The sequence below is a fragment of the Trichosurus vulpecula genome, chromosome 2 (genome assembly GCF_011100635.1).
Source record: "Trichosurus vulpecula isolate mTriVul1 chromosome 2, mTriVul1.pri, whole genome shotgun sequence".
Taxonomy (NCBI): Eukaryota; Metazoa; Chordata; class Mammalia; order Diprotodontia; family Phalangeridae; genus Trichosurus; species Trichosurus vulpecula.
The window spans coordinates 123,500,960-123,524,949 of NC_050574.1; the positions used below are offsets into that span (position 1 = coordinate 123,500,960).

The 23,990-nt window shown below is 40.2% G+C and overlaps 2 protein-coding genes across 2 annotated transcripts in view; one reads left to right on the forward strand and one right to left on the reverse strand.

The window, feature by feature from the left end:
* The window catches only part of PPME1 (protein phosphatase methylesterase 1), a 70,733-nt gene extending 55,645 nt beyond the window's left edge, over positions 1-15,088 (reverse strand). Inside the window, exon 1 of the mRNA XM_036746073.1 lies at positions 14,808-15,088. Coding sequence (XP_036601968.1) covers positions 14,808-14,908 — 101 coding nt within the window. The 5' untranslated portion in view covers positions 14,909-15,088. The remainder of the gene's footprint in view (positions 1-14,807) is intronic.
* A 565-nt stretch (positions 15,089-15,653) lies between these two features.
* Positions 15,654-23,990, forward strand: part of C2CD3 (C2 domain containing 3 centriole elongation regulator) — a 153,811-nt gene continuing 145,474 nt past the window's right edge. Inside the window, exons 1-2 of the mRNA XM_036744950.1 lie at positions 15,654-15,736; positions 17,202-17,471. Of these exons, the coding sequence (XP_036600845.1) occupies positions 15,682-15,736; positions 17,202-17,471 (325 nt within the window). The 5' untranslated portion in view covers positions 15,654-15,681. The remainder of the gene's footprint in view (positions 15,737-17,201; positions 17,472-23,990) is intronic.

Consider the following 23,990-nt stretch of genomic DNA (forward strand, 5'->3'; position numbering starts at 1 on the left):
GGTTTTTAACATCTAAAAATTCAATTAAGTGAGAGATGGGGTGTGCAGGAGAGAAGCTAAGAATATTCCATACCAAGTCTAGGCATTCTCTGGTACCTTAATTTCATTTATTCTTCACTCACGTTTCTTAAAGACAACAGCTATATTTATAAAAGAGCTTTATTTAATGTGTTTGTGAGGTTCAAATTCAACACCTATATTAATCCCACCTTTGCTTGGACCACAGAATCTCTCTGGGTTGTAATTGGTATCATTTAAAGAGAAATCCCTTCCAAAATAACTAAAATCACTAACTCTAGAACACTACTACACTGTCCCTTTTTTAATTTCCTTAGTGTGGGGGAACAATTTAACATATACTCTTTTTTAAAATTTAGTTTTGTTTAAAGCTCCAAATGCTCCTCTTCCCCCAATTAAGAAAACAAGAAAAAAATAAAACCCATTACAAATATGGAGAGAAATGCAAAACAAATTTCCATATTAAATCACATAACATATACTCTCAATTGCCAAATCTAAACAGTCTTTTCTCACCTGTCATCGTTCTTGATCTCTCTACAGCCTTTGATACTATCAATCACACTCTTCTTGATACTCTCTTTTCTTTTGGTTTTTGTGATAGTGCTTTCTCCTGATTCTCCTTCTACCTATTACTTCTTAGTCTTATTTGTAGATCTTCTTCACATTATACACCAGCTGATTATAGGTGTTCCGTCAAGGTTCTATCCTGGGTGCTCTTCTTTTCTCTCTTTACTATTTCACTTGGTGATCTCAGCTCCCATGGATTCACTATGCAGATGGTTCTCAGATGTATACATCCAACCCTAACCTCTCTCCTGACCTCTAGACTCCATCTACCTATTGGACATCTTGAACCAGATGGAGTTAGGAGAGGACTTACTCATTGTGAGCTTATATCCTCAATTGACTTAGGTATAAACGTAGAAAGACCAGTAAGTCACAAAAGATTTAGAACCTTTCAGCATATAAATAGACTAAATTAAAGTGCTGCAGAAGTGTTTACACATTTGGCATGATATAATTCATTGTTTAATTACATATAATGTTGCTTTGTATTTTTTAAGGTGTACATTCAGGGTTATGCATGTATTGTGCCTTCCCTCTGTGACTACCTTCGACTTAACCAGGATACACCTTGCTTGTACATAGTTGTTTGCATACTGTAAGGTCCTTTTTTGCCTTTCTTTGCATTTCCAGCACTTAACACTGCACCTGGCTACACTTATGTAAGCACAACGATGCTTGTTTACTTGATTTGTTAAACTCAGTAACTGTTATTACTATTGCTAGTGTTGTATTATTCTATCTCTTCCCTTTTGAGGCAGCTGTCAAGTACAATGATATATATACATACATACATACATACATATATATATATATATACACACACACACATATACACACATACACATGTATAACATATCCTATTAACATGGATTTGACGTACCCTCACATAATTATCAGGAAATAAACATTTTTGCCAGGAGGTGGAATGTAGCATTAGTTTCAATAGCCTTTCCCCTAGAAACTATAGATACTGTATCTTTAAGAGGCAATAAAATGTTTAACTATCATTTATTCTGTGATGGTTTGAGAGGAATTGTGATGATAAAGACAGAAAGGGCTAAAAACCTTTTGAGAGAATTGTTTTAACTATTATCTTGCACAGAAACATGAAAAGAAATTTTGAGATTTTAGTATCTTGAGATAGCTGAATGGTGGATTTATTTTGAAAATTGAGAAATCAGCAGTGGCAGTGTTGAGTGGAGGTGACTCTGACTATGATCTAACTCAATGATACATTTTAAATAATTATTTGGTCTTTATTTTATTGTTTGTTTCACTGTCAATAAATTGTATAGCTAGTAATCTCAATGTTTATTTAAGTCCAATAGATTGAAGGGTTGATAAAGATGAGCAAAACGTATATAAAAAGAGGTTCATCCAGTTAAGTAATATTTAATAAACTAACTATGTAGGAGCTCAGGATAAACTGATTAATGAGATGGTAATTTTAACAATTTATGAGGAAATACAAGAACATACTCCTTGATTGCCTTAGAACCTAGGTTAAGAATAAATAATAAAAAAGAGCCAGAAACAGAGAGGTAACGACCCCACCCTCGCTACCTATGAGGTGACATGGACTTGGCTGACCTACGGTGGTGGCTGTGGAACTGTAGAGAAAAGATTTCTGGTCAAGACGAATACCTGAATGGGACACAGATGGCCCAGCTCCTATAAACTTATTACAGCAGAATCCTTGAATTAGCACCAAACTTAATAATGTTCAAAAAATCCAATGAGAAACTACAGTGAGTGACTTCTTCCACTCCAGAACTGAACAAGATAGTCAGCTAGAAGTCTGACGAGACTAGGAAAGGAGGCCAGTCAACTCCTGCCCAGCATGACAAAGATCTATATAGCCTACAGGGTTCTGTGTCTGGATGAAGTAAAAACACAAGGTTGCCCCTCCGTCTTCCCCTGTCCCTGCAGAAAACCCCAATGTGTGTGGTCGGAAAGCCTCAGTATGAGGACCTTCCCTGCGACTAACACACAACTGCAGTGCTCAGACTAGACCATCACAGGACCACAGCTCCAATGTCCCGAGACTCCAGAAAAGGCTCTGAAAATCCAGCACTCTGAACCTCAAAGATCCAGAGAGGTCTAAACCCAGGACCTGGAGATCAGTGTAAGAACTTAGAGTGATACCAAGCAGAACTGAGCACTCTACCCAAAAGCACAGCAAGAGGCAGAGCTTGGCCTTGATGCAAAGCTCCAGTTCAGGAAATAACAGGGGAGAGACGAGTAAATGAAAGAAAACATCACCCAAGGTAAAAAAAATATTGTAAATCTGAAGATCTCTCCGAGGAGACAGTAACTGTAATAACTGCAAGTTAGGACTCTGAGGAAAAAATGGACTTTTCTCAAGGACTACATGTATACCAAGAAGAAAGTAAGCAAGAGGTAAACAATAAAACGAAAGCTCTTAAAGGAAAGAATTAGGAGGGGAATCATTTACTTAGAAGAGAAAGTGGTAGACTCTTGAAAACCAGAATAGAACAAAGATAAATCAATGACCATTATACAGCAAGAAATATCAGAACAAAATCAAAAGACTGATATTTGGTATCAAAATATCTGACATCAAAATCTAATCTGGAAAACAGATGAAGGGGAAATTATTTAAGAAACTGTGGATGCTTTGAAAACCATGATTTAAAATAAAAGAGCCTGGACACTATGTTCCAAAAAGTAATAGGATTGGCCTTAGAATCAGGAAGACTCACGTTCAAGCCCTGTCTCTAATACTGTTCTCCTTACTGACACCAACACTGCCAGCACTGGAAGTCAGAAAATTACTTCTCTAGTCTAGTATGTAGCTCTGGGGAGAAAAAAAAAATCAAAGTCTATTGTATTTCACAAAAATTACCTCTTAATCCATAAATAAGAAACTGAACTAGCAATGCTTTACCCTCTTTTGATCATAAAGGAAGTTAATACTAAGAACTGGCATTAGTTGAGTATTTCTTCAGATTTAAGGAAGAATTCAACAAGGGGCTCACAGTCCAGTGAAGGCTGATTTTCTGAAGCCTTGCTGATAAAGTTCTCATTTGGAAATGGGAAGATGGCAGCTACTCAATGAAGGAAGGATAATCAGCATCTGCAATCAATTTAATAAATGGCTACTATATGCAAAACATGGTGCTAGGAATACAAAGAGAGGAATAAAGTAGTTGCTACCTAGGGACTAGGGCTAGAGGGAAGAACTGACCAGTTAGAGTGGATCTGCAAAACATGAAAGAGAATCAAATTTTGGCAAAGATGCTAAGAGGATCGTCAGAGTAGACATCCACAGAAACATAGTATAGTGGAAAGAATTTGTAATGATTAGACCTAGGTTAAAATCCCAGCTGCTTTCCTTCCCTTCTCTGAGATTTAGTTTCTTCATTTACAAGGAGAGAAGCTCTGACTGGATTTCCAAGATCTCTTTCAGCTCTACATACTATGAGTTTCTTCATCTATAAAAAGTGAAGGTTTGGCTAGATTTCTAAGATCTCTTCTGGTTCTAGACACTATGAAGTAGATAGTATAAGTGTTATTTCCCCTCTTTTATCATTACCAGTTAGGTAGTAGTATGGTGTCTAGCTAAGGGGGTAAGAATCCCACTGTACTCTGCTCAGTTTTATGTTAGAGAAAACAGACTTTGCTCTCAGACTAGGTGACTTCCTCCAAGATCAGAAGGCAAGTAAGGGGCAGTGGCAGGTCCCCTAAGTGTAGTATTCTTTCTGCTATATAATGCTCTCCATCTAGAAGAGAAAAGACACTAGTTAAGAGAAGACCAAAAAAATGTCACTCTGGGAAGCACTGGAACAGAGAAGATAAAGTCAAATATAGACATTAAGGGGGTGTAATACATGGAGATGTAACTATGTAATTCTACCAACAAAACTAAAAATTGAACTGCAAAACTCTGGGCAGAAAAACTGTCCTAGAGAGAGCTTATTTTAGTAAATCCAACAAAAATCATGAGATGACTAAAGAATGGTAAATACAATGACCAAAATGAGCTTGTTGGGAGAGGAGTGGGGAAGAAGAAAGAGAAAAAAGGGAAAAGAGACAATGTTACACTGACACGCATTATGCAATTCCAACCAAGTAACAAGCTTAATGGGTTCTGAGAAAATCAGTCACTCTCCATAGGCTCATAGGTTTGGAGCTAGAACGGATCAAAGGTCATCTAGTCCAACCTCACTCATGTATGGATAACAAGGGTAAAATATTGAGAGATATCAATTGAAAAGGGCTATTACCTACTGAAGCTTTGCATCCAAACTCTTTATAACAATTAATTAATAATAAATAATAATTAGCAATTCAGTCTACTCCCAGTGTAGTAGTACTCCCAACTCTTAACCGATTTTGTGTCATGAACCCCTTTGGCAATCTGGTGAAGCCTGTGGATCACTTCTCAGAATAATGTTCTTAAATGCCTAAAATAAAATATATCGGGTTACAAAAAGCAACCAACTATACTGAAATACAAAAATGTTTTTAAAAGTTTTTGGACTGCAACTTAAAGATTCCTGGTCTACTCTAATAAGATTGTTCCTGAGAGATCCTTACTTATGAAATATGACAAATAAACAGCATTTTACACCAGAAGGATTCTACGAGCCTGCGTTGAAAAACCTTTTCCTTCCCAGGCAAGTCATTTAACCTCTCTGGGCTTCAGTTTCTTTATTTGTAAAACGAGGACTGGATCTCTTTAAGGTCCCTTCCAATTCTAACTCCTACGCGTAAGACACTGTGGAATGAATCTTGTAACGGAAATCCCACGTCCTTTTTTATCTTGTTTTGGTCCTAACTTATAAACAGTAAAATTTTTAACCACATATTCACCTGTATCAATGTGGTATATTGAGAAAGGAACTGACCTAATCTCTGCCACTTACTCACCATGTGACTTCGAAAGGTCGAGCATCCAGAACTAAAGAGGTAAATACTAATCAGTTAGTTAAAAAGTATTTATTAAGCACCAGGCTCTGGGAATACAAACACAATGAAATAAACGATTCCTAGATTCCTACTTGCAAAGAACTTACATTCTATGAGACAGAGTGGTAGATATACAAATTCTACGGCATAACTATAAAGTTAATAAAAACAAATATATACAAAGGAATTAGGAAGGCACCAGCAGTTGAGGGTAGAAACTGTTTCATGTAGAAGTGTATGAAATATAACTGTCCCATTATACCAAGCCTGCACAACCTGTGGCATGCAGGCTGTAAGCAGCCTACTGGGATGCGAAAGGATTTCTGGCGGCCTGTGAAAAATGTAGAGCATGTTTTCCTCTATGTTTTTCATGAGCTGCCCAAAATCCTTTGGCTGGCTGAAAGTGGCCCCTGGGCCACAGGTTGTGCAAGACTCTGTCCTTCTCAGACTATACTATAGTTCTGGGCCTCATATTTCAAGGACAGTAATGAACTGTGAAGGACCCAGGGTAAAGCAACATGATGATGGGCCTCAAGCTCAAGCCATCCAAGGATCAGCTGAAGGAACTGGGGGTGTTTAACCTGGAGAAGAGAAACTTATGGAAAAACTCTTAATATGTAAGCTTTTTGAGGGGAAGTATTGTCTGGCTTACTTGGATATCCATCTGAAATACCTGGCACATAGTAAGCCCTTAATAAATGCTTCATCTCCTTATCTAGTGAGCAACATAATCACTGTGTTCAAACATTAGAAGGACTGGCATATAAAAAAGAGATTACGCTTTTTCTCCTTAGTCCAAATGGGTAGAACTAAGCCATAGACTGAATTTTTAAGCATCTGGAGGGCAGGGACTGTCATGTTTCATCCTTTTATTCCCAGGAGAAGACTGTGTCCCATTCAATACCTGCTGCTTGGCTGGGATTTAAGGGGATGAGGGTGATTTGTTTTTAAAGACTTGAAACAGTTAAACTAAGATCTGATATACTTAAAAGACTTAGTTTCACAATTCTGTTTTACTGGTCATCAAACAGGATGCTTCTTTCAATAATTTTGTGTAACAACCAATAAAACAGCAATGTTATTACTGCATGCCACTGGAGGCTTTGGAGTATTTAGAGATTCTAAGATCAAAGAGACTATTAAAATACAAAGTCTTCTTAAAAACTAAGGATAGAAAGAATATTCTTTACTCTGATGCTTAATAAATGTTAGCTACATTAAAATGAAAACTATTTTAGCAAATGACTTACTGAAAGCTACTTTCAAAAAGGCACTTTTAAATAGTTCCATCTTTCCATGGAAGATCCAGTCTGTTGAGTCAAACTATGTCAAAATATATTTTTTATGAAGGTGGATGGTTAAAGACAAATTGCTCAAGCCAAAGGCAAAGTGTAGACAGTTCTGCCCTAACGTTAGAAAAATCCTCAAGTCTCTCTCTCTCCAACCCCCATCCAAAATGGTAAAAGATACCAACTAATTGCTGTTGGAAAGAACACTGGACTTGTATTTGCATATAATTTTTAGCTATTTTCTCCCCCATTAGCTCCTTAAGAGCAGGGACTGTCTTTTGCCTTTCTTTGTATAACCAATGCTTGGTATATTGTAACTATTTAACAAATGTTTATTGACTACTGATTTGTCTAAACTCAAACTGTACAAAATGTGGAGTGAGGAAGACCTGAGTTCAAACTCTGTATCAGACATCTACTAACTGTGTAGCCCACGGCAAATCATTTAACCACTCCCTGCCTCAGTTTCCTCATCTTTAAAATGAAGATGATGATAATAGCATCTGCCTTACAGGGTTTGTGAGGATCAAATGAGTTCTTTGCAAAACTTAAAGGGCTATATAATTATATATTATACATATACTAAATATTAAACACACACATATACACACCCCTACATAGTGCCAGGGTCAAATCAAAATGGACTCAAATCTAAGCGTTCTAACTCCAAATCTAGTTTTTGTTCCACTACACCAGGTGTCTTATCAAGGTGAAGGGCACTGTATACTAACAGATAAGATATGGAAGCCAGCAGTACACTAAATATACATAAGAGCTAAGAGCAATCGCAAGCTCTGAGTATGGCCTGAAGCATTTAAGAAATTATTTTTTTCAACACAACCTAGCATCATAACGTCAAAATGTAATTCAGTAAATATTTCTTGAGCACCTTCTCTTTAGAGGTAACTGGGTGGTAGACTGGGTCAGAATGTTGGATTTGGATTCAGAAAGACCTTAGTTCAAATGCTACCTCAAGACCCTTACTAGCTGTAGACCCTCAGCAAGTCACTTAACCTCCAGGCCTCATTTTCCTCATCTATAAAATGGGGATAATAATAGCACCTACATCACAGCGTTGCTGTGAGGATCAAATGAAACAACAAATGTAAAGTGCTTTGTAAATCTTAAAGCTCTGTATAAATACTAGCTATTATCATTATTATTACTACATATAGAGGCCTGTACTGAATGCAGATGGGATACAAAGACAAATAAGAAATGATACCCTTAGGTTTATGCCTCTAGGGAAGAGGGAAAAAAGGTTGAAACACAACTAAAGTAATAAAAAGTTCATTGGAAAAAGACAATTGCTTCAGGATGAATAAAGTAGACATTTGTCTTAAAACTCATAGTTTATATGTATGACAAATAGCAAATTTGTCATTTGGCAGCTGAGTAGCACACTGGGTCTGGTGTCAGGAAGACTCATCTTCCTGAGTTCAAATCTGGCCTCCAACGCTTCTTAGCTATATGACCCTGGGCAAGTCACTTAATCCTCTTTGCCTCAGTTTTCTCATTTGTAAAATGAACTGGAGAAGGAAACAGCAAACCACTCCGGTATCTTTGTCAAGAAAACCCCAAATAGGGACACGAAGAGTTGGACATGACTGAAAATGTACTGAACAAAGGTAGCTAGCTGAAACTCTATAAAGAGCTTACTATGTATATACAGTTCTGTATTTGCTGTTAAGGATAAAAAGCTGAAAGAAACAGAACGGTCCATCTCTCATAGAGGTTACAATTTAATGGAAGCACTAATACATGTACTCAAATAACTATAACCTGATCTTATTAACAAAATAATATCTCATGGAATATTAGTGAAAATTATTTTTGTAAAAATATGAAGAAATATGTAAAAATATGTACAAAATATCAACCTGTATTACAGGCTTGCCAAGAAAAGCTTTGAACCTTAAATTTATTCAGTAATAGACAACCTAATACTCAACTAATACTATTCAGTAATAGAAACCTAATACTCAACTACTTATTTTTCTGACTTAAGAGATCTTGTTCTTTGGGTACCAGCTAATCATCAAAGTCACTAAGAAATTCCATTTTAATTCTCCTCATCCTTGTAGAAGTAATATTGCATTTATACAGAATGTGGGAAAAACCAAAGGGTTCCACATTAGAAAATGCTCCAGATAATTAAAGCAGCCCTTTCTTCAGCTTGCCCAAGTTTGTTTATTAAGTATTTTGTGAAGAAATCTTTACAAATTTATGACATATTTTTTGTTTTCTTAAAAAGTGTTACTGGATATGAACCATTCTTGACGATTCTGTGTTATCATGTGAACATGCATTATTGGATGACTCTGTAATATAGTCCTGTGTATAAGTTAGTTTTTCTGTCTCTTTTCTCCATTTTACACGATGAGCTGTCATGGTGCTTGCCTCTATAATACACGCCCACTGCCCTATTTTGCTATACCAAATAATTAGGTTTGTTAAGAATTATTTTTAATTAATTTTTTTAAAAGAGTGAATAAGAGGAATGCCCTAGGCATTATCTTGGTTATTCAAATGTGTGGCTTTAGTATTGAGGCAACTGCTGGGGGCTCCAGCCATTGAGGATTCCAAAAAGCCTTTGCTCCAGGTAAGTGGGATACAGGACATCTAATATATTATAACACATCAATTGAACACTGTTGCAACAATTCAGCTAGCAGCTGCTGTGAGGGGTGGAAAGACCAACACAAGCCCAATAACAAGAACACTGACAGCACAGGTTCTTTTGATGTGCTTTAATAAGGAAAGTAGCATTGGGGGGGTTAACAATCTTATTTCAATCCAACATACAAATATCATTCACTTAATTCAGGGGAAAAAGCCAGCACCCTGAACTTCAGAGCAAATACAAACAAAGTACAAACATACATTATAAACAGACCAAATACAATTCATAGTTACCAAGAAACCATCAACATCTGGGTGGGCCGGGAGGCTCTTAGAGCTGCTGCCCAGAGTCCTGCACCTCCAGGAGGGAGAGCCTCAGCAAATAGCTCTGTTCTCTGTTTTTATACACTCTTTAGCCATCATCAAACATCATCTGAGTGACCAGAACTTAGGCTCCTACTATAGGGTCTAGTCTTAGCAACTCCCTTTAGGACCCTGAGGGGCTTCATGCCCACATAGGCTTAGCACCTAGTAGATAGGAGTTTGGCCCTGGGGCTTTGCACTTAGTAAGGTTCCATAAAAGACATTCAACTAATTTACCATTCTAAAACAGAAAAAATGTCCCAACTTAATTGATATTACAAACACTCAAACCCTGACAATAAAGATAAGTAAGAAAGCATGGTATAAAGACTTTTAAAAAGCAATTCCATAAAACGAAATGGACACATTGTAGGTCTGGCATGGGAAAGTATGAAAAATAATATGTATTTGCTGTTGTTTTTGGTCTAAAGTTCTATAGGTATCCTTAACCAAAAAAGAAAAATATTTAAATTACTTCTAGGCTAACACTTTAGCACCAAGAATTTTTTTTTTGTAACTGAGTTATAAACTTCCTTGCAAAAATATCCTATCAATGTACCCTTCTGTATTTATAGGTCTAAGTCAGTAGAGTTCTGTTATTGAATTACCAAGGACCCAAGAAAGTAACATTTCAGCTAATTTAATAGAACAATTTGTACATGAAGGATTATTCTATTTGTTTGACCACCATTTGAAAAGATTAGGCTACACAAATCACAACATTAAAGCCATTAGGTAGAACAATCTTGTTCTAAGCTACTGGGAATGAAGTTAGAGGAACTGGTAACCATAGAAAAAGTAGGAACAAAGCCTTTGATTCTATTCCTAACTCAATCTGTGACCTGGGGCAAATTACACTTCCATTTCTGTTTTCCTGACCATACAAGTAATATAATAATAGTGCTGTTTCTGCATGCTGAAATCATTCTCTTCCTTCAAGACCCAGTTTTGGGTGCTACCTAATCTAATAAGCTTTCTGGATTCCTCCAGCTTAGTCACTATATTGTAACTATATCACGCAGAGGTCTAGGTTCATAAAGACTAAGAACCACTGAGGAATGGCCAAGAGTTAGTAAAAACCTAATACTTATTTCAAAGAGCAGAGATAAAGTTCTAAAGTACAATAGGCTATGAGTAAATTAGCAGCTCACATATACATAGTGCTTTCAGATTTGAAAAGTTTGTCTGTTGAGTAGGATTTGAGAATTATCCCCATTTTACAGATAAAGAAACTGAACTTCAGAGAAGTTAAATGATTTGTCCAAGGATACAACCAATGAGGGTTTCCCATGGCTTCCTTCAAGACTCAACTCAAATCCCACATTCTGTAAGAGGCCTTTCCTGGTATCCCCAATATTTCTTGTATGCAGAGTTATTTGCAAGTTGTTTTCCTCATTAGAATGTGAGCTTCTTGAGAGAAGGAACCCAGCTTTTGCCCTTCTTTTTATCCCCAGAGCTTAAATACATTCTTTAGCACACAGTAAGGGCTTAATAAATGCTTGTAGACAGTAAAGGTCAGAATTCTAACTTGGATCTCTCCTGAGTCAAAATCTAGCACTCTTGCTTCTTTAGCACATCTCTTCTGACAAGAATAATAGACACAGAACTCTCAACTTGGAATCTATGAAAATTCTTATCAGGTTAGGTAGAACCTTTTAATATTTTTCTCTGAAGAAACAAAACAAAATCCCAAATAAACTAAATTTGGCTGCTTTTTCTTTATCTATTGCCGTCGCTTTTACTGACCCTCAATAGCAATAAGACTTCGAATCATTAAACTCAATAAGCATTTAAATTCCACCTACATATACTAGATTCTGGAGGAGAACCAATACCAGATACAATATGGTTGTTTACCTTCATAGAACTTATGGAAGATATGTGCCCAGTAGATATGGCACACATACAACTATGATACAAATAAATGGTAAATGCACCCCAGAGGTCTTACAAGAGAGAAAGGAAGGAAAAGGTGTGGGGTGGACAGGAGGCTGGTGAAGAGAAGTGGTAGAAAGAATCAGGAAGACTTCAAAGAATGAGTAGAAATTTTTCTTCTGAGGAAAAATTTTTAGCAACAAAAAAAAATAATATTAATAGCCAATATTTATATAGTGCATACTGTATGCCAGGCACTGTGCTAAGTGCTTTACAATTATTATCTCATTTGGTCCACACAACCTGGGAGGTGGATGCTAGTATTATCCCCATTCTACAGATGAGGAAATTAAGGCAAACAGAGGTTAAGAGACTTGCCTGGTGTCACACAGCTAGCGTCTGAAACCAGATTGGAATTTGGGTCTTCCTCACTCCAGGCCTGCACTGTATCCACTACACCACCTCCAAAGCCAAGGTTAGGAATAGAAATGACTAAATAGATTTCCCAGTTCACTATGGTAAAAGACTTTATTAAAACTTGAATGTAGGAGGCAAGAGAGAATAGTTTGGTGAGGAACAAATTGTCAGGTTCCAAAATTTCATGGAAGCAGGCATGTGGTAATGGGAGTAAAGAGAAATGGCAAGACAAACAGTATAAGGCAAACAGGAGACAGAAGTACAGTAAGGCATGGAAGGACTAGAGAAAACCTTTCACTCTGAATATAAATGAACACCTGGTAGTGAACAATGAAGCCTAACCCTACAAGATTAAGGGAAGGGTGAAAAGCCAAAGTCTGAGTTATAGCGTATTTGCAAAGGACCTTAGTTTGGGCACTTTCATCTATACACAGTATGACTCCACCTAAGTCACTATAGGTTCCCAAGATGTTTTTATGGGGAGAGGGTACAAGAGATCCCAAAAAACTTAATACAGTTTTAAGCTATTAAAGCTTAATGAAGCTTTAATACACCTGTAGAAAGTACACTGAACTTGGGAATGATGAGATCTGGATTCTTTGTCCAGGTTCTGCTACTAATGTGTTCTGTGATCTCAGGGAAATAATTTCCTTTCACAGGACCTACTACTTCCTTATCTGTAAAATACGGTGTTTTGACTCAATCTCTAAGCTTTGGGTCCAGTAAAATAAAGAGGAATAGAGACTGGTCTTGTGATTTCAGTGCTATAGGGAACTATAAGTTGCAGAGAAGGTGCTGACCTGAATTGGGATAGGAGAGAGTGGATTAAAAATATTTCTTCTTACTAGTTTAGTTGTGGGTGAGGCATGCCTATCACAGTTAAGGGAGTATTATTAAAGAAACAAAAACAAGTAACAAACAGGAACAAGAAGGCCTGGGTACCATAGAGTGGATCAAAACTAGAGGTGAAACAAATAATGCTTACTCGAAGTAATCACTAGAATCCACAATTATAGGCAAAACCATATTAACCTCTTTCCAATGTCACTATCTACTCAACAAAGAATTAAAAAGTATCCCTTAGAGGCAAAAGAAGTTACGTCTAAGTACCAAAAGTACTTGCAAAAAGTTTAATCTAGGAAAGCAAACACATTTTATAAAGAATTTTTGAGCAAGTCAATATCTTTATAACCAGTGGCCTTTTAAAAATTTTATTTTGGAATTTTTCCCCCAGGTCTCTTTCGGGGGCTTGTTTTGACAGAGGGAAAATTCTTAACTCTAACTAGAGATGGCCAAGGTAAATACAATCTATTAACTTTTATGTCAATACTGGTGGCAAACTCAATGTTGAATATCCTCATAGTGAAAGTGTCTGCCTTTGAGGTTTTTATTTCAGTACCAGTTTAACAAAAAATAAATAAAAAAATAAAACGTCGACTTTAATAATAGCTCACATTTCTGAAACGTTGGTATAAGGAATTAACACCTAAGAAACAGAGGCAATAACAGCTTCTACATCGTTATTAATCTCTAAACTTCCTTTCCTTCCTAAAAGTCCTTAATTCTTAAAAGGCCAAGATTTCTCTTTAGAAGTAGCTAACCCATGGGGCAGCGAGGTGGTGCAGTGAGTAGAGCACCGGAGTCAGGAGGACCTGAGTTCAAATCCGGCCTCAGACACTTGACACATTTACTAGCTGTGTGACCTTGGGCAAATCACTTAACCCCAATTGCCCTGCCTTCCCCCCTCCAAAAAAATAAAATAAAAAGGAATACCTAACCCACCCCTTTCCTTAACTAGCTCAACTGTGAGCATACACACTTTCAACTTCTTCCTTAACCTCCTAGAATTTATTACCTTTTCTTCTTTAAATGTCATGACTCCAATAATTCTTTTATTTCAGGTATCCCACTGCCCTCAACATCTATCCTTTTTACTATTTGTTCCTAACCTACTCTATTCCTGTTTAATTCTCCAAAACTGGTACCGAGTTCACCGAAGCACATTGCTACTCCCTCTCTATAATACAGCGCCCATGACCAGCCACCCAGCAGTCCATCATCACCTAAACTTCAGAGCCCGCTCCTCCCGCCATCACTACAGCGCCATCTCACCTCCCAGATTTACACCTCCTCACTCTTCCTTCTCTCCGTAACTTGAGTCAAGTTCCTTTCAGACCTCTTCGTGGCCGTTTCTATTCTGACTAGTCCCCTTTATTACTCCTGTCCCTCCACCTTCCCACAAGGCAGTCTGCTTTCACTCAGTTTCCGGGGCTCCCAACTCTTCTTCCCTGCTGCTCTTCGCCCCACTCCGATGCTCGCCCACCCCGAGCCCCTCACAGTCCGATATCCGTTACCACCGGCCTCCCCTCCTCGTTCGGCTTCCCTCCTCCTCCCCCCCCACTCATTCCCACCTACCCCGCCCCTTCCCTTTCCGTGGACTGGACTCCCCCATCACCTGCCCCTTCCCCTCGGGTCGCCCCCGCCGCGCCCATCACCTATCCCTTCTCCAAAGCTCCCTCGGGTCATCCCCCCCCACCATCTGTTCCTTCACCCCCCTCCCAATTCCCCTCGAGTAGCCCCTCCCCCAGTCTCTCACCCGCCCCTCCCACCTAAGGACCCCTCGGGTCGCCCTTCCCTCCCAACCGTCCCCTTACCCTACGAGACCCAGATCTCTTTTGGGCCCCGGCCGAGCCCTGGTGCGGAACGAAGAGAGGCACGTACCCCATGCGCAGTTTGGCTCCGCTCTGGCTGCCCCCGCCGCCCGGCAGTGGGGGGCGGGAGGGCAGGCGGCCCAAGTGCATGGTCTTCTCCAAAGCCGACATGAAAGGAGAGGAAGGCAGGATGGAGGCCGAGGCCGCCGCGTGTCCCGTCCTGTGCTGAGTAGCACCCAAGCGTCGCCTCTGGGACTAGTCCACTTAAGACAGAAGCCTAAGGGGCTGCAGGATTCAGCTGGCTCGGCTCTCCGTAGCCCTCGGACAGCCCCCGGACGCCGGCGGCGCCTCCTCCCGCCCACCAGCGCCCAAACCCCTCCCCTTGTCGCCCAGCCTAGCCACTCCTCAGCCCTCGTCTCTTCGGCGACCTGGCCGGAAGTGCGCAACCGCTCTCCTGCGGAGGAACCTGGGTAGCAGAGTGAGCACGAGCGGGACGCGAGAGGGCGGGGTCCGCGTAGCCAATGGAGTCCTCCGGGAACCGTCGCTGCTACGCCTGCGCACTTGCTAACGTGATCCGGGCTGAAGGAGGAGGGGCGGTGCCCGGAGGAGTACGGATCCGTTACCAGAAAGAGAGCAGGTAGCAATGCATCCTGGGCTTTGTAGTTCTCCCAGGAAGAAGCGGCCCTAAAGCGCCTTCCTTACCCGCCCTTGGGAGCTAAGACTGTTGGTAGAGACGACGGCCGCCTGTGGCTTCCCAGAGTTTCCCAGGAGCCCCTGCGGCGGCGACGGTTGCGAGGGAACGCGCGCACGGAGCGGCTGCGTGAGCCTTGGCGGGACGCTACAGCTGCCCTGGCTGAGCGTGAGGAGGACGCGGCGAAGGGGCCATTGGAGGGGGTCTGCGGCTCCGGCGCCAGCGCCCCCGGGACTGAGAGCACCGCCTCACGATGAAACAACGGAAGGGCCCGGGAGCTGGAGGCGGCCGCAGCCGCAAGAAGAAAGGTAACTCCAGGGGAAGGCCCGGGGCGGGGGGGCAGCCCTGGGAAGAGCGTAGAGGCAGCAGTCGGGGCGGGGGGCGGAGGAGGCTGTGGAGCATGCAAGCCGGGGGTGCAGAGGGGTGCTTGCTTCAGAGAGGTTGGAAGGAAAGGAACCCAGGAAAGGAAGGGACGCAGGGGCTTACAGGGAAAGGGGACCCCAGGGAGGGATGGCCAACTGAGGGTGGCGTGGGGGAAGGGGCACTTGAGCAGGTATGAGGCGCACCTCAGACCACGGGGCAGATCAGGGAACACGGGGAATAGGGGCACCCCCAAGGAAATTTTAGAGAACGGCATCTTTGCCCGGAGTGAGGGGGGGAGGGGGCAGGGAGGAAGCTAGAAAGTCATCCTCAGGGCATGGGTTTAGCACTGAACTTGGAGCCACTCCACGTCCTGTTTTTCACTGTGACCCCCTTTGACAACTCTTTGAGCCTCAGTTTTCTGGTTGACACATCTCTGTGTGCTCTATTAGCTGGAGAAGGCCGGAAGTAAGAGTTCCTTCTAAAAGAACGGCAAAGATGTGAACCTGCATAAGAGTTCAGATCAGAAGGATTTTAGTCAAAAAATAACTTTACCCTGTAGATCATGACCGTTTGAGGATGTCGGGGAGAAGCGGTCTTCAGCGTGTGTAATGTAATGTTCTGTCTCCTCCACTCAGCCTGTCAGAATTCACTTATCTGTGCAGATGTATCTTCCCCTCCCCCCAGGAGTCTACACAAGGGTTGTTTTGTACTTATCCTGATATCTCCAGCACATAATAGAAAATTAATAAACGGATATTGAATTTGACACTAGAAGAGCCCAGAGAGTGTAAAAATGAATTCTTGAATCTGCAGTGTTATACTGAGAGGGGATTTAAATACTAGAGACTTAAAATGGAAGTTGCCAAGTTTAGTACCATAAAGTTCTCTATAGAATCACAATTTTTCAGAGTTGATAGAAACCTCAGAGGTTTTCTAAGCCAACATACATGCCTGTATAGGAATCGCCCCTACAGCATTCCCAACAAGTAATTATCTGGCTTTCACTTGATTCTGTCCAGAGATGAGAAGCTTCTTTCCTTGCTGCACAGCCTGGTGCACTTTGAGACAACTCTAATATTCATAAAGAATTGTTTTGTTTTTACATTGAACCTAAATCTGCCTCTCTGGAACTTCCAGGAGTGTTCCCATGTTAACACTAGAAGGAACCTGAGAAATCATTTCACCTAACTCTCTCACATTATATAGGTAATTAGCCAAAGAGGAAATTCAATGGCTTGCCCCACTGACGAAGTCACACTTGGACACAGATCTTCAGCTGTCAAATGTAATGTTCTTTTCTCTATATCGAGGAAGTTGTTGGCAGAAATTAAGGTTCTCCAGTTGTTACATAGTGTTTTGTTGGCTTACCTGCTCCAAATTCTGATTTATCATTCCTGTCCTTTTACACAGGTCTAAGTGATATTTCACCATCCACAAGTCTACCACCTCTGGTTGAAGGTCAGCTGCGATGTTTCCTGAGACTAACCATTAATAAAATACTCTGGATGGTTGTGAAGCCTCCAACTCCTGTTCTCATCCGAGTGAGGTGGTGGGGGGAGACATCAGACGGAACTATATTTTGTCCCAGGGATGCTTCCCTAATTGAACAAAAAGCTGTGAGAACAACAACCCGGTATGCTGTTCGTTGTGGACCAAAGCAGTTCACCTCTTATCTAACAGGTATGCTTATATCATCCAAACTTTCCCTTTTAGGATTTCATTCATGGCAATTTATTTTATACATTTCTTTATCGTTTACTTTTGTTACCTATTTACATGTATATCTCCTTACCACAATATAATTTTCATGAGGTAAGGACGCTGGCTTACCTAAACCTTCTGTCTCCCAAAGTACCTAGCATAGTACTTTATAGTGAGTAGGAATTTCACAAGTGTCTATTAAGAAGTATTATAAATAGGACTTGGTTTTATTGTACCCAAGGAGCAATGGAAGAATGCATAATGGTTATAAATAGACTGCGACATATATTATTCACCTTCACATATATTCGCAGTTTTTAAAGGTATGCCAGAAATAGCATAAACAGTAGCATCAAAGACATGACTGACTGGAGAAGGAGGAGGTCTGGTCATATAATGAGAGTAAGGGATAAGAATGAATAGCCTGAGTGCTGCATTGATACTCATGAAACAGTATTAAGTCTAGAAGAAGACCTCTAAACCACTGGGCATATCATTTGTGGAGGAAGGATTTAAAGAAAGACAGACATGCATGAAATGAAAATGTGGAGGAGTTATGATCTGTGTTGCATTATGGAGTACTTTTCCTAGATCCAATGAAGTATTTTTCATTGAGGTTAAGCCTTTAATCAAATACATTTTCCATATTTTGTCCCTGATTTGAGTTTATGAATTCTATCTTATCTATCTCCCTGACACAGAGATAAGTACCTTACACCAGGGATGGGGAACCTGTAGCCTCGAGGCCACATATGGCTCTCTAGGTCCTTAGTAAATCCAAACTTTACAGAACAAATCTCCTTAATAAAAGAATTTGTTCTGTGAAACTTGGACTCAGTCAAAAGGCCACACCCAAGGACCTGGAAGTCCACATGTGGCCTCCAGGCAACAGGTTCCCTACCCCTGGCCTACACAGATTATGCACAAGATGATAGTGGCAGAAAGTGCTAAAACTGCTGTGTATTTGGTGGAGCAACAGTAGTTTGGCTGTCTCCTATGGCACTGGCAAATGTTATTCCTGGATCTGTATGACTATGGGCAAGTCCTCTGGGGACCTGTTTTCTCATCTGTAAAATGAAGATGTTGGTCTAGGTTCTTATAGTTGGAAGATTATTATAGAATGGTAGAGTATTAGAGCAGGAAGGGACTTCAGAAGTTATCTAATCCACCTTAACATCGCAAAGATGAGGAAATTTAGCTCTGAGATGTGTTCTAATAAGGGATTTCCAGCTTGAATGGATCAATGTTACTTTGGACTTAGAGTATTTTAATTTTCCTTCCTCATACTAGATCTGTGCATGGTGCCCCAGGTTCTTTTATCAGTCAACTATCTGGATTGCCTGGTCTTCAACTGTTGAGAAAGAGGTAGAAGGTGGGTTTCCCCAGAGAGCCTTGGACGTCAGTGCACTTTGAGCAGGGTAAACAGAAGAGGACATGGAGGCAGGGTCTGACTGAGATTTCTGAGCTGTTTGTTTGTGGCTTCATCGAGGAAGGGGAGGAAATAATGTTCTATGGACTCATATCCTATTTTTGGTCTTGACTTATGATTTCATTAGTGTAGTAGGCAGCCCTACAATACTATAGCACTGAAGTAGTAGCACTACTGCTATTTGCTTTGCTGATGCAGGTCAACACTTTCTTAGCAACTTATTGTCTTAAACAGTTTTCTGTGGTGCCGGGAGGTTTGTGCTGAGCTTTACCTGGAGATACTGCTTTGTGTCCAATTTGGAACTTGAACCCAGACCTTCCTGACTCTGGAGGCCTGCGCTTTATTCATTAGACTGCACTGTCTCAGAGGAAGGAAGGCAAATAGCAAAACACATTTCTTTTCATAGTACTTTGCTCTTGGATCCATCCTGACCTTCTTTGTTCTAGCAGGTCAGCCAGTTAAATCCAACGTCTTACCTCTCTAAAAAAATTTCATTTTTTTGGAAAATAGCAATACTGCAGGCCTGTAAGACAAATGTACTGGTTTTCAAAAAAAAGGGAAGAGGATGGAGTCTTCAAACTATAGGCTTAAAGGTGTGATTCTTAAAGGGATGTATTGATTATTAAAAGTTATCATGTCTTTACTGACAATAGATCATGCCAAACTAACTTTATTTTCTTTTTTGACAGCTCTACTACACTGTAGAATCAGCAATGCCACAGATATGATATGCTTGGTACTAGCAAAGTCTCTTCTTTCTATTCCTTGTCTGTCACTAATCTCTAACTGAAATTTAGCATTACCTTCAATTTTTTTTCCAATTTAATTACATTTAAAAACAATTTCAACATTCATCTTTTCAAATTTTGAGTTCCAAATTCTCTTCTTTCCTCCCCTTCCCCCCTTATTGAGAAAGTAAGCAGCCTGATATAGGTTATACATGCGCAATCATGCAAAACATATTTCCATGTAAGTCATGCTGTGAAAGCAAAAACAGACCAAAAAACCCACCAAAATAAAGAAAAACTATCTCCAGTTTGCTTTCAGTCTGTACCAGTTCTTTCTCTGGAGATGGACAGTATGTTTCAACCTGGCCAAATCAGCTAGGCACTCTGCGGGAGAGGCAGCAACAAAAAATTGTCTTGGGTCATTGTATTGCTGAAAATAGCAAGATATTCACAGTAGATCATCTCGCATTATTGCTGTTACTGTGTAAAATGTTCTCCTGGTTTTGCTCATTTCACTTTGCATCAGTTCTTTTGAGGCTTTTCTGAGAGCATCCTGCTAGTCATTCCTTATAGCACAATAGTATTCCGTCACAGTCATATATGACAGCTTGTTCAGCCATTTCCCAATTGATGGACATGCCCTCAATTTCCAATTCTTTGCCACCACTACAAGAGCTACTATAAATATTTTTGTACATATTTTTGTTTTTTATGTCTTTGGGATACAGACCTAGTAGTGGTATTACTAGGTCAAGGTATATGCATTGTATTATAACCCTTTGGGCATAGTTCCAAATTGCTCTCCATAATCAATGTACCACTTCACCAATAGAACATTAGTGTTTTAATTTTCCCACATCCCCTTCAACATTTATCATTTTCCTTTTTTGTCATATTAGCCAACCTGAGAGGTATGTGGTGGTAGCTCAGAGTTGTTTTAATTTGCATTTCTCTGATTAATAGTGATTTAGAACATTTTTTCATATACTTCAGAACCAGGCCACTTCCAGCCCTTCCTTCCTTCTTACAGTTCACTCCTCTCCACATGCTCTATAGTCAAGTCATACACCTTGTTGTCCCTCCCATAAGGCACACTATTTCCTAATGCTAGACATTTTCTCTGGCTGATCCTCAGGTATAGAAGACACTTCCTCTCAGCCTCCTGGTTGCTCCTGGCCTCAAGTGTTTGCTAAACTCCCACCTCTTGCAAGAAATATTTCCCTGAACCCCTCAATCTGAGTGCCTTCCTTATGCTGATTATCTCCACTTTATTGTGCATATATGCTGTTTGTTATATGATTGTTTGCATGTAGTCTCCCCCAACAGACTGAGTTCCATGAGGGCAGAGACTATCCTTTTTCTTCCTTTGTATCCTCAGCACTTGCCTAGCCCTGTGCTTGGCTCACAGGAGATGCTTGTTAGGACAATAGCAGCTGACGGCAGAGAAGAGAGAACTGCTTGATTCTTGTTTTGTTTCTGCTTTCTCTACAAAGGACAATGCAAAATAAAAGTAATGTTTAGAGAGTCAAGACCCAAGATTAGTAGAGAACTCTTCCTGGTTGTCCTTGATAAATTCAGATCACCTCACCTAGATTTCCTTCATGCTCATTTCCTGAAAGAGGTGGCAGCCATCTCCACCAACTGCCAACAGAGCAGGCAAGCCAACCTGGCCAAATCAGCGAAGCACTCTGGGGGAGAGGCAGTGTATAAAGGGCAAGGCAGAACACCACCACCACTACCCTGGCCACCATCTCTCCTTAGACACTGATAGGGAACAACACAAGATCCTGAACCCAACAGCCTTGGGAATGAATAACAATGCTTCCAGCCCAGTGCACCTAGCCGTCATCCTGGGAAGCAGCCAATGTGAGTATAGATAGCTCCTTGTAGGTGTTGCAGCCATAGCTTCTGAAGACCCAGAAAAATTGCCAGCAAAGTCCTTGGCAATGTCAGATGACTCAGCATCAGAAATTGAAATGATTTTATGATTGGAAATACCGTTAAAGAAAAAGCATCACCATTTGCTTTGCAGCTACACCCTAAGGACCATGAGACCATTCTGCCTACCTTGCAGGTGAAACCTTCCATATGTGTTGCCTCCTCCATTAGAATGTGAGCTTCATGAGAGCAGGGACTGTGCTGCATCCTTTAACCTCAGTGCTTTAAATGTAGGAAGGGCTTAATAAATAGCATTATTTATTCATTCAGATGTCATTGCTGAGCCCCTGTTATTGATCTTAAAAACATAGATAGGTGAGAGACTTCTTGTGGGAGAGCTAAGATTGAAAGAGTAGAGGAAGCACTATAGCTGAACTCTCCCAGTATTCCTCTCCAAACAACTTTAAAATAATGCCTCAAATAAAAAGGTTGGAATAAGACATTTTTTTCCAGCCCAAGATAACTTAGGAGGTTGGAAGGAGAAGTATGTAATATTGGAATAGGGGCTGGCCCAGAGCACATATAGTGGAAACACCAGCTGTGGAACTTGGTAGCAGTGACAGCAGCTACAGCAGCTTTGGAAGCTCTCAGCCCAGAGATAGTAAGGGGATTGGATAGCTGGTCAGAAAGAGATTATAGGGGACCCATGTGCTGACACTGGGCATTCCTTGGCAACTCCATTGCCCATACTTCCAGGTTGTAATTCTAGGGCAGAGAAGAGCACTTATGGTCACAAGGGAGCAGAGGCCCTGAGGAGCAGGAGCACTTGCAGCAGGGACACCTCCTGGATAAGGACCAGATCTCAAACTGAGAGAGCAGTGACCACACCTCTTCCCCAAAACTTCCAAACCCCTAGAACTACCTCTCAAAACAGCCGCATGAAAAAAGCCTGAAGCTTGGGACAGTGCCTCTTCCCCCATCCCTCCCGGTGAGCAAAGCCTAACTTTAACATAAAGTTCAAAGTCAAGCTATAGTCTGGAAAAATGAGCAAACAAAAAAAGGACCTGACCATAAAAAGCTACTGTGGTGACAGGGAAGATCAAGACACAAATTAGGAAAAAGGCTGTTAATGTGAAAACAGCTACAAGCAAAGCCTCAGTGGGGGGCGGGGGGAGATGCAAACTGGACACAAGCCCAACAAGCATTCCTAGAAGAACTAAAAATAATTTTAAAAATCCAATAAGAGTGATATAGAAAAAAAAAAGAAATGAGAGCTATGCAAGAAAACTATGAAAAGATAATTAACTGTTTGGTAAAAGAGGCACAAAAAATACTGACAAAAAGAACTCCTTAAAAACCAAAATTGATCAAATGGAAAAAGAGATATAAAAGCTCATTGTAGAAAATAGTTGCTTAAAAATTAGAATTGGGCAAGTGGAAGCTAATGACTCCATGAGACATCAAGAAATAATAAAACAAAGTCAAAAATATGAAATATCCCATTGGAAAAACAACTGACCTGGAAAATAGATTGAAGAGAAATTAAGAATTATTGGACTACCTGAAAGCCGTGATCAAAAAAAGAGCTTACACATAGTTCAAGAAATTATAAAGGAAAACTCCCCCAGTATCTTAGAACAAGCAGGTAAAATAGAAATTGAAAGAACTAACCACTTCTTGAAAGAGATCCCGAAATGAAAATTCCCAGGAATATTATAGCTAAATTCCAGAGCTTCCAGGTCAAAGAGAAAATACTGAAAGTAGGCTAAAAAAAAAAAACCCATTCAGATACCATAGAATCACAGTCAGGAAGGATTACACAGTTTTTTAGCAGCTAACATATTAAAGGATTAGAGGCCTTGTAATATCATATTCTGGAAGGCAAAGGAGTTAGTATTGTAACAAAGAATGACCTACCCAGCAAAACTGAGTATAATTGTTTTGGGGGGCAAGTGGATATTTAATTAAAATAGAGAACTTTCAAGCATTCCTGATTTTAAAAAAGACCAAAGATGAATAGAAAATTAAATTTCCAAATACAGGACTCAAGAATAATAAAAAGATAAACTTGGAAGAAAAATCATAAGGGACTCAATAATGTTGATCTGTTTACATTCCTCTATGGAAAGATGATACATGCAATTTGTAAGAACTTTGTCATTATTAGGGCAGTTAGAAAGAGTCTGCGTAGAGGGTGTGGGTGTGATTCGATTATTCTGGGTTTGTTTTTTGGGTTTTTTTTTTTAAAAGGAAGAGTGATAAAGAGGGATGCACTGGGAGAAGGAAATTACCACATAAAAGAAGTGTGCAAGGAAGAGTTTTTACAGTGGAGGGAAAAATGGGGGAGGGTGAGTAGACAACACTTAAACCTCACTCTCATCTGCACTGGTTCAGAGACGCCAGAATATATATACATTCTTAGTGGCATATAGAAAGCTGTCTTACCCAAGAGGAAAGTAGAAG